The sequence below is a fragment of the Salvia splendens genome, chromosome 19 (genome assembly GCF_004379255.2).
Source record: "Salvia splendens isolate huo1 chromosome 19, SspV2, whole genome shotgun sequence".
Lineage (NCBI taxonomy): Eukaryota > Viridiplantae > Streptophyta > Magnoliopsida > Lamiales > Lamiaceae > Salvia > Salvia splendens.
The window spans coordinates 22725520-22736454 of record NC_056050.1 but is presented as its reverse complement, the minus strand read 5'-3'; the positions used below and the strand labels follow the sequence as shown (position 1 = coordinate 22736454).

General features: G+C 35.3%; 2 protein-coding genes across 4 annotated transcripts; one reads left to right on the top strand and one right to left on the bottom strand.

The window, feature by feature from the left end:
- Positions 1-774: 774 nt before the first annotated feature.
- On the top strand, positions 775-4240 carry LOC121778730 (protein CUP-SHAPED COTYLEDON 3-like). 2 transcript variants are annotated; one of them, XM_042176137.1, is made up of 5 exons: positions 795-896; positions 1004-1046; positions 1132-1366; positions 1682-1953; positions 3558-4240. In XM_042176137.1, exons 3-5 carry the CDS (start codon positions 1189-1191, stop codon positions 4041-4043), a joined length of 936 nt encoding a protein of 311 aa, XP_042032071.1. In that variant the 5' UTR covers positions 795-896; positions 1004-1046; positions 1132-1188; the 3' UTR covers positions 4044-4240. The 2 variants fall into 2 exon arrangements, with proteins under 2 accessions (XP_042032070.1, XP_042032071.1); XM_042176136.1 differs by lacking the exon at positions 1004-1046 and having other exon boundaries at positions 775-896.
- A 75-nt stretch (positions 4241-4315) lies between these two features.
- LOC121779980 lies at positions 4316-10105 on the bottom strand. Of its 2 annotated transcripts, none has more exons than XM_042177482.1 (14): positions 9797-10105; positions 8428-8555; positions 8147-8332; positions 7680-7748; positions 7536-7592; positions 7254-7307; positions 7110-7172; positions 6949-7011; positions 6044-6208; positions 5811-5966; positions 5360-5440; positions 5201-5262; positions 4969-5083; positions 4316-4651 (listed from the first exon to the last, which is right to left on the bottom strand). In XM_042177482.1, the coding sequence occupies exons 1-13, from the start codon at positions 9969-9971 to the stop codon at positions 5005-5007; spliced, it is 1338 nt and encodes a 445-aa protein (XP_042033416.1). In that variant the 5' UTR covers positions 9972-10105; the 3' UTR covers positions 4316-4651; positions 4969-5004. The 2 variants fall into 2 exon arrangements, with proteins under 2 accessions (XP_042033416.1, XP_042033417.1); XM_042177483.1 differs by having other exon boundaries at positions 5811-5891.
- Between the last annotated feature and the right edge of the window lie 830 nt (positions 10106-10935).

The following is a 10935-nucleotide window of genomic DNA, read 5'->3' as shown; positions in this document are numbered from 1 at the left end:
ATACCTTACCGAAACCACCATACCGTGTACCTTACTGTAAATTCGGTATGCGAAAAAATCATACATTTACCTTACCAAAATTTCGGTATACCGAACTTCGGTATAGCTTATTTTCGGTATGGGGAATTTTCATATCGATACCGTACCTCATTTTCGGTATGCCGTACCAAAATTCGGTATACCATACTTTTGCGGTATACCCGACTTTCAACATCAATAAAAATAGAATATTTGTGTTTTTATAATATTATTTATATTTTATTATTTAAAAATATATTAAATATATTTTTTTCATATCTATATTTATATTTCACCATACATTTTATAATTTAAAAATATATAAAATATAGTATTTTATATATAATTATATTTATATTTCATGGTATATACCTTAATTTACGGTATATACTGAATTTCGGTATGTCGCGGTATATGAAAATTCATACCGTTACCTTACCGAAAAATTTCGATAAGGTATCATACCTTACCGAAAATTACGGTATACCAAAAATTCGATATTTTCGGTATTTTTTCAGTACGATAAGGATGATATTTTGGTATTTCGGTATTTTTCACCAGCCCTACTTATAGATCGAAGTGATGAAATGTTATTATTTTGATTATGAATTAGATTATAACAAAAATTAATTACAGACTTTTCAAAATGAGGTCTCAAAGTCGTGTAGCATAAGGCCCATAGTAGGTGAGAGGTGAGAGCTTGGAAATAAATCACACCATTTTTTTCGTTCTTCATATATTTATATATATTCCAACCTTTCTTGCTCATCTCAATCATCTCACAACTAACTCATCTCTTGCAAGAATCCAACACCTATACTTCAATTTCCTCGATTACTTGAATGCAAACATTTTGATATCATTTTTACTACATTCGAGTAAGTGGGTTTTCTTGTACAATTAATTAACAAACTCTTGGCCAGGAAATCATATATATTTAGATCATCATTTTTTCATCATTTTTTTCCTTTTCACTCTCATGTAGCATCAGAGCAAGATCTATGGAGATTTATACTTAATTAATTAAGGTTTTTTTCCTTTGCATTTATCATTAGATTTTCAGATTTCTTGCACAAAATATAACTAGGTTTGTTTTTGGGTTGTTCATTTCAGAAGTTTCTTAAGAATTTGAGCATACTATAGTTGGAAAAGAGCAAAGCTAGACAAGAAATGGAGGGGTCAGGAAGTCCAGTGAAGGAGGATAAGTTACCACCCGGCTTCCGATTTCACCCAACCGACGAAGAACTCATCACTTACTATTTAATAAACAAGATCTCCGACGCTACCTTCACCGGAAGAGCCATCGGAGACGTCGATCTCAACAAGTGTGAGCCCTGGGATCTTCCAGGTATTTTAAAGTCTTCACTTTCTATTTCTAGGGTTTCGAGGATTATTAGGGTTTTCTAGCTAGAAAAACGTGTCTTTGATTCAATATCATTTTCCAATTTCTAATTTTGAAGAAATTAGGGTTTTCTAGCTAGGAAAAACATGTTTCTTGATTCAATGTCATGCCTTTTTATTTTATTTTTTATCTTCAATTTCTAAACATGTTTTGAGGAAAATTAGGGTTTTCTAGCTAGGAAAACTTTGCATAAATTATGTTTTTTTTGTTACAATAAACCCTAATAAAATAGGGTAATTTTGTGATGGACTAAATACATAGGGAAGGCGAAGATGGGAGAGAAAGAGTGGTATTTCTTCAGCCTCCGTGACCGGAAGTATCCGACGGGGGTGAGGACAAACCGGGCCACAAACACGGGATACTGGAAGACGACCGGGAAAGATAAGGAGATATATAACAGCAACACGTCGGAGTTGGTGGGAATGAAGAAGACTTTGGTGTTTTATAAAGGGAGAGCTCCGAGGGGAGAGAAGACCAATTGGGTCATGCATGAATATCGAATTCATTCCAAATCTTCTTATAGAACTAACAAGGTAACTATCTTCTTCTTATTTTTTTCAAATATCATCTCTTTTATATAGGGTTTCTTGATGTGCATGATTTGTGGCTGTTTATAAATTTTGAGGGAGTGTTGTATTGGAGAATTTATGTAGATATTGTTTTCTAAGATTTTAATTTTATTTAACACCATCTTTTAATTGAAAGTTTGAAACACAAAAATCATTCTTTGTCTCATGTATATTCTTTCTAACTACACTAATGATTTTTAGTGGCATCCATGGAACTTTTTAAATGACACATCTCACTAATTCCACGATTGATATGCTAAATATATAGAGCTATAAGTTGATTTATATAAATATTTGCATTAATATTTTTTTCATTCTACAAAGATAAGATTTGTGTCGTTCCTTAGCAATAAATTTCCTTTTTGAATAATCACTCTCGGTTTCAACCAAATCACTAATTTGTTCAATAAAACTACTCTATTACTACTATGGTTTAATACAATAATTTCCCTTAATAAGAAGCTAGAATTAGACATCGCATTTTTCATCTATAAAAAAGTATTATCCCATCAAATTAACAAGTTGGGATATATCATATATGCAATCAATTCTAACGTGACCACATTGATTTTATAGTAATTGGTAGTCATTTGTTTAACCCTTCTACATATTGGTAAATTTCGCAGATTAAATTGGGTGAATAATTAAGGAGACTATGTAGAAATATTGGTTAATAGACGCAACTGAATTTCTTGTGTCGATACAACAAGTTATTATAGTGTTAATGCAAAAAAAATTGTTCTCAACCAACCAATCCTCTCTGCCCTCAGAACAATGTTTGGTCTTATTCCATACGTTTGATCAACATAAATTCTCCAAGAAACATTGCACTTCTTTATGTAGATATAGACAATATTCTTGGAAGAGTAAGATCGATTATTCCTCACTCAATAAGACCACACACGATCTTAAAAGTCATTAATCATTCAGTTTAATTTCTTCCAACATTATTTCTATGCAATTGGGTGATGTGAACATTTCTTTAGTTTAACAATTTAAACTTTTACATAGCTGAGAATTTCGATGTTAACTTTCCCAACCAATTTATTTTATAACCTTATTTTTTAGGTTTTTTTGGAAATTTTAAATTTTAACTCTCCGAAAAGATTTTTTTTTATTTGCATCTGTGCATGATTTTGTCTTAATAAACGGTAAGCTTAATTTTACTCAAGTTTAATTTGAGAAGTAGTTTTTTCCCCAAAATCTTTTACGTTACATCTGTTTAACTTTCTTAGCCATACCACCAACACTAACTCAAATAATTCAAAAACCACCTTTCCCTCACAATAGAATTAAATCACCCAGTTTAACTTTTATACCAATCCCTACTATCAAAACCAGCCCATAGCATCAAATCCTTCTAGTTCTGGTACTATGAATTAATTAGTTCTTGAAAATTATAATGATTAATTAATTAAAACCACCTAAAATAAGTGTTTATATAAATTGTTTTTTCTATATCAGTTTGGTTGGTAGATAACTTATCGATCTTGGAGTTATACGACTAAAAATAATTTTAAAATGTGTGTTCTTATCATGTTTTGTTTATTTATCTTTCCTGTATGCAGCAAGATGAGTGGGTAGTGTGCCGTGTCTTCCAAAAGAGCGCCTGTGGTAAAAATTACCCATCAACCCAATCCAGAGCCGTCAACCCTTTCTCCTACAACCTCGACCTTCCCATGCAGTCACAAATCAATATTCAGCCAGACAATTTCCACTTTCCCGCCAGAAACTACGCCGACATCCACGATCAGATCAACCGAGCCATCGCTGCCGGTGCCGCCTCCGCCAGCATGATCAACTTCCCCGTCCCGTCGCAGGTCAACTACGGCACCGCCGCAGGAGCCTTCACCATATCCGGCCTCAACTTGAACCTCGGCGCCGGAATGAGGGCCGCGCCGCCGCCTCCTCAGCTAGGGATGACCCAGCAAGACGTGTCCGCCGCCGTCATGGGCGGCGAACAGGCGGCGGTCTATGGAGGGGACATGAACAACAACAGGTTTGAGGGCATGGAGCAGTGTGGTGACTTGGATAACTACTGGCCTTCTTATTGATGAGGATTCAATATTTGGTGAGGATTTGAAGGCAAGTAATTGTATAATAATAAGGTAGTAATTCTATAGTTGGAGGGTTTGTAGTTTTATCTAGTTGGAAGTTTGTTATTTTGTTAAATTTGCTTGGAAAGTGTATTAGGAAGAACCAGTTTGAAATTATTATCTTGATGAATTTGAACACCTATCATTTGAACTAATTTTGCTTCAGTTTTATCCTATTGATGAAAAGATGTGAATAGAATATCCTATCCGATATGAAAAGTAAAAACACCTAAAACAAAATCCAATAAATTCCTTTAAATGAGGATATATCTCAGCTTTAGTTAATGAACATATTAAACAGCGTTGAGACACTTTTTCCATCCATAAAAAGACTCTGAGCAAAAAAGGAGCTGAAGACATAAATACCAAACGCCATGTTACACAAACCCAACTACAAATTTTGAAACTATAGTAAAATATCCTGAGATCTAGATATATCCTCACCCAGATTTTCTATTCTGCACATGAGACTGAAAATTTGCACAACCTTCCAGATCAAGAGTGCACTTAATGAACAAATGGAACTCCGAACGCTCCCACACCATCGAGGGACCAGACACGGTAATCTGCCCACAGTAGCAGATAAAAATGAATATTGTGGAACTTCCATCTAAACTCTGGGAGCAGACTATCTCCAAGACAAGACAAGGCAGGGAGTGTGACATAAGTAACACGCACATGAAAATATGGGCGTATGTTATTTCTTTAAGTTGACACTAAATCGTCATATGGTAACTAAGTATCACTCCAATTCCCATTACATCCACACCATCACGAAACATATAATGTATGCCTAAGCATGTGTCAATCATATGGATAATATTGGGTATATAGATTGTATATGAGACAAGCATAAAACACCCAGTGAGGTTTTAGGGCACACCTTGTGTAATCAAACAGTGGAGTACATTAGCAGGTTTCACTTGTCTGAATGTACACGTTTTTTGCGACGAACATTGTGTGTAACGCCATGTCGGGTGGGCTTCTTCACCTTTTTACTGCGGTATGTTTATATTGATGGATAGATGATATCAGAGCTAGAAACAATTTAAAATCTCAAAGCAGTACTTAAAACTATTTACTGTAAGCAATATGAATATAAAGACTACACTGACCCAGAAAAAGCTGACAGGATTTTGAACAGCAAAATGATAGGCAAAGCTAGCAATGCAGAAGCCTACAACATAAAAGATAAGTTATCAAGTAAAGAATGCATTAGTCATTGATAAAACTGAGACATAAGAAACAGCTGTCAATAGAACAAAGCAACTTACAGAAAACCAAATCAGCTCTTTCGTAGCAAGAGGTTTTGTAAGATCGTGACTCTTTAGTTTATCATGAACTATGTCTTGAACCTACCATAGAGGTCAGAGTATTATGAGATTAAAAATATAGTATACTGTATTGGAATTTAGGAGCAAATAATTACGAGGAAAGCATTCATATATCATTCTCATTCAACTGCATATAAATTATGAGATAGCATAGAGCTACATATCTAGTAAACCACTGTGTACTTCTACAATTTACATTTGCATGGCAGTGTTTAGTATGAAGTCCATTTAATTCTCATTTCTCATACTAAATTATAGTAAGGCTTTATGTTTCTTTAGTGACAAACAAATTTTATTAAAAAATAATTTAAATAATGACCGTAATAGAAATAACTAAAATATTGCTATGGTCAGATCAATACCAGATTGTAGATGCTAGATATAATCCTACCTGACCATGATATTCAGTTGCTGACTCAAGGAACTTTCGATAAGCTTCAACTGCTTCTTGTGTGTATGGCGTCAAAATAATCTGTAATTTGTCAACGTGAGGTTTTGCAGCAGCAGCTACATGGTTGATATATGGTCTGCTTACTTTACTCAATTCCTTTACATAAAACATTCATTTCAGCTAAAAAAAGACAGAACAGGTAGAAAAGCAAGGTTGATCAATATGTAATTCACCTGGAAATAAGGATTTGCAAGTTCCTGAACTTTAACAATGTGTGGAGTCACAGCTTCCTTTGACACTTCATATATCTCCACAGTTTTTGCTGTTAATGTTTGGACATGAGGTTCAACATTTGTGGCTATAACCACCCACTGTTCCTTGATGGCTGGAACGAATTTCTTCACAAACATAGAAAGAAGATTACTCAAACCACAAGTGGGAACAATGTTCACAGATTCAGACATAACAAAGTAAATTTGCCACACTATTCCTCTCTCACTTGTAATTTAATCTTTACAGTTTACATCAGATCAGAGGCATACCAAAGCAATGTTATCAATCTAGTATGGAGGCTTATGACGGTTTGCCTAAAAACCGCCACAGGGATATGGCGTACTAGTATGGCGGATATGACGGTCAATAATTAAATAAATAAAATAATACTTATATATTTATATATAATTCAAAAATTAAAAAAAATATTAAAAATATTACATCTAAAACACTTTAAACAATTAATAAAGCATAAAATACAATTCTAACCTCCATGTTTCTTGCATAATGCCCCATTCCTAAATGCAGTACACACGCAATGTTGTCAAATATCGGATATGGTGGTGCTATGGCGTTTCCACCACCGAACGCCATGCCATAGCGCCATGGCGCCGCCATATCCGCTATTTGATAACATTGTACCAAAGACAAACTAAAACACATAATCCTACTCCAAGTATAAAAAAAGAAACTTAGATTAACAAGAAGTGTTTATCGAAGACTGAAATTCAGCAAACCATAATAAAAAGCAACACTGGCCATATAGCAAGTATATAGACCAAATTTTTGCTTCCAGTATCAAAAAATTTCAGTAAACTAAGTACTAAAAATAAATAGGATGCAGCTTGTTCCATAAATGACTTACAGTTTTGACTGTTTCAACATGTGGTGCAGCCCATTCTTCAGCTTGGGCCTTCTTTTCAATAGCCTGATCCAATAAAAGTTAAAGATCTAAATCAAATTAACAGTACAATGGGAGACCATGTGGAACTGGGAATGCAAATAACATGAACCACAAACACTTACCTTCTTTATCAGTAAATCAAGAGCAGGCTTTCCGTGCACTTTCCAGTTCTCCTCTAAAATTGCCTGGCGATACGGACACCATGATTCAATTATATGGAAGGCTGAATCATGAGAATTTTCACGGATAAAAAGATATATAAATACCTGATAATTATTAAGATGAACTGCAAGCCAAGGGGGAAGCCAAGCACCATGAGCCTGATAAAATACAAAAAGAAACAATTCATTAAGATATCATTCACCTGTACACAGACAGTTCTCTAAACAAATCTCCTCAAAACCAAACAATATGCACACAGAGATCAAGAAACTGATTATGAAGTTTCCAAGCATGAACTATAAACGAATTGATATGTTATTATTAATAACTGATTGTAGATGAATTGCTAAAAGAACAGTCGTCCACAAACTAAAATGTAACTGTACCTGCATCAAGTCTTTGGTTCTGGAAGTTGCTTCAAATTTCGCCTTCATCAGTTCTTCCTGCACAGAGATTGATATAGAAGGAATTATCAATCATTCCAACAAAAAAGATGGAACCAGGAAGCAGTTGAGTCATTGATAGCGTACCTCAGCGATCTCAAGAGCTCGTTGAGTTTTACGTATCTTCGCTTTCTGGTCATCAATGATCTTCTGGAGCTGTGCATAACAAGGAAAAGAAGCATTCAGATGATGAGTAATGTGGATAAATCTAAGAACTATCAGCAGATAAGCATCTAAAAGTTTGTGTTGCAAACAGTGTGCCATCATTCAAACTTCAAAGTCCGTGGTGTATGTGAGACAGTATTGTTAGGAGCATGGGGCGCACCAAGGCGATTAGGTAAAAATCCGGGGCGTGGGTTGACAGGGCACAAGCCCCACGAACTGGGGTGCAATAACAGTTGAATAAGAATTTGAATCGAATCAGGAAGAATTTGAATCCACGAAGAAGGAAGAATTTATGTCGAAGAAAAACTGAAGTGAATATACTTGGAAATTTTACAGCATAATTAGGACCTTATAACCAACATGGAAATTTGCAGAGATGGGGGACTTACACTTGCGAGTTTCGCGTTCAACTCAGGTACCTTTTTCTCCGCTTCAGTCACCCGGGCTTCCAACAGATCTTTCTCTCTTACTTTCAGATGAAGATCTTTTCTGAGTTTCTCCACCTGCTTTTCCAGATCTTCAGCTCTTGCATGTGCCTTACCCACTTCTTCTGCAGCATCCAGTTTGCCCTTTTTCTAAAAAATAAAAAAAATTGGGATTTCAAATTGATCTAAAGGTTAGTAAAATGCAAGGTATTATAATTGTTCTTTTGTAGATCCCAGCCACTCACATGTAAAGAGGCAATTTCATTTTTCAGTGATACAACAGTATCTGATTTTTCCGTGATTGTCTTTTCCTTAGCTGCAACTACCTGATCCTTTTCTTTTAGTACTCGAATTTTCTCCTCAATCTGGGATTCTTCATATATCAAAGAGAAAGAAGTAAGAAAATGGGCAAAACCATTAAACCAACGAAAATAAGTCAGTTAGTGGGCACCACAATTAATCTTGAAAATAATACTCCCTCCATCCCACCCTATGTGGAGCATTTCATTTTCGGCATGAGATTTTATGTAGTGTTGTTTTGTGAGTAAAGTGGAGAGAGGAAAAAGTAAAAGTGAGAAAAAGTAGAGAGAGTGATGCTTCTATTTTAAGAAATGTGTAATTTAGGGTAGGACATTCCAAAAAGGAAATGTGTCCCTTAGAGTGGGACGGAGGGAGTAATAATTTTCACTAAAGAACCTCAAAACCGACGGAGAGAGTAATAACTTTCACTAAAGAACCTCAAAACCGATAACATATGTAACAAGTTGGAATCAAACAATGCAGAAATAAGATAAGAATTTGATTGTCCGTGGTTCATCAAATTGGAAAATGCACAGTGCCCACAGCACATATAATTTGGACAATTGTCACAGTGCCGCCAGGCATAATCATAAAGAGGACAGATATTCACTTCCTCAACAGGTCATTTAGCAAATGTGATGCTGTTGAGTCAACTGAAGGTAGACTAGACTTGCAACTCAAGATCCTGGTAGCCCATAACTAAATTTTCATCAGTCAAACCTACACAAAGCTTTATCATTTTACTGGTAACTAATGCTCTCTCGATGCATCTTTACATCATATGCACTCGTGTGCTGACAAGAAACAGCAAGCTAGGTTTCTTTTTCACAATGCATTCATACAAACACTGACCACCACGGATATGCGGAAATTTCACGTCCAAAGGCAGCAACGTTGTGTTTTCCAACAAAGTGCAACCAATCAACGGATATAAAACTCAGTGCCACAAAATATGAATCTTTAACATAACCATTTCTATGCCCTACACAAGAACAATACAACTCCACATCCGGTGTCTAAAGGTAACATGCATTTGGGCACATAATAGCCACAGGTTCTACTTAACCACTCACATCCTTACATTCAGGTCGTCTCTTTAATCAACAATTAGACATTCACCAACAATGTCCTCCAAATCAATTAAACCTTTTCAATTCAAACAATCACCGCTTCACAGGAAGCTCACCAAGACACCAACAACGTCTTAAACACAAACCGACACTAATCGACCACGCTAAACAAATAAAACTGCCAAAATTAACAATTAACACCGTTCTTCAATCGTTAACATCCAAATTGATTCAATCAACTAACCGAGACTGTAGATCTTGGACTTAAGTTGCTCAAGGACGGCAGAATCTGCACCGTTCGATTCGGCTACTTTGACTTCTTCGACGACATGTGAGACTGAAGCATCAGCTTCAGCTCTGACGTGAGCGAGTACTAGTGAAAGAAATAGAGTTAGGAGGAACAGTCTAAACGCCTTCATTTCGCCGCTGACGGTGGCTCCGGCGATCGGATTTTGTGCAGGTATCCGAGGTTTGAGATTTTCTGGGTTTAGAAAATTTACGAGTGCGTGTTTTGTGTTTATTTGAGAAACAAACCCACGTTGCAGAAAGGGAGATTTAGGTTAGTAATAAATATAATCAAATGATTCAAATCCTACAATGAAATGTCGTTAGCTCGGGGCAGCGAAATGACGGTAGTGCCCTTTTCTTTACACCCGGACTTTGGCTATTGGATTTATATTGTTATCATATCATAAACATGTGAGTATTAAATCTTTCTATCTTACTCTTGCCAAATCACGTCTCATTTCTTGTAAAGGTGAAAATAAAAGGTCAAGAAAAGTCTAGGCTGGAATGAGTCCAATTGTGCTAAATTTAACAAATGTTATAAATGAAATCAAAATTTATATTGAATTTCTCAGCTTACATTTCAATCAAGGCGAGAATAAAATTATATATGACCCCATAAAATGTTTATCAAAGTAAAGATACTTATGCCTAACGTAGAAGATTATAGGAGTATTTGAATTTTGGAAGAATATTAAATGGACATGATTGGTTAAAGGATGGCAGTTTGGTCATTTTAGATATGGGTAGGAGTGGTGGATGAGTGCCTGAGGTTTGGGAGGCATGGAAATACTATATTCATCTTATAATTAAATAATTTTGTGTGCAACTATAATTAAATTGCAATTTATCTATGTGTCAATGTACAAGTGACATCTTAATGGCACCACAACTCTAGCACGACGTGTACATCCTCTTCTAGCCTAATTTACCATTTAGGATGGAAATACAGCTTTCAATTTGTCACAGTATCAGAAAAATAATGTGTTTATGTTGATTAATGGTAGAGTGCTTGATTTGTGAGATTAAAAGACCATAATACGGTCTTCGAATTTCTATTCAAACTAATAAAAAAAAGACAAAAGTAATGAAATCATT

Coding starts and splice junctions, on each gene's coding strand:
- LOC121778730 (XM_042176136.1), top strand. CDS start 1,189: ATGGAGGGGTCAGGAAGTCCAGTGAAGGAGGATAAGTTACCACCCGGC. Junction 1,367..1,681: donor TGAGCCCTGGGATCTTCCAG/GTATTTTAAAGT, acceptor CTAAATACATAG/GGAAGGCGAAGATGGGAGAG. Junction 1,954..3,557: donor CTTCTTATAGAACTAACAAG/GTAACTATCTTC, acceptor TCCTGTATGCAG/CAAGATGAGTGGGTAGTGTG.
- LOC121779980 (XM_042177482.1), bottom strand. CDS start 9,971: ATGAAGGCGTTTAGACTGTTCCTCCTAACTCTATTTCTTTCACTAGTA. Junction 8,556..9,796: donor GTCCAAGATCTACAGTCTCG/GTTAGTTGATTG, acceptor TGATATATGAAG/AATCCCAGATTGAGGAGAAA. Junction 7,593..7,679: donor GAGCTCTTGAGATCGCTGAG/GTACGCTATCAA, acceptor ATCTCTGTGCAG/GAAGAACTGATGAAGGCGAA.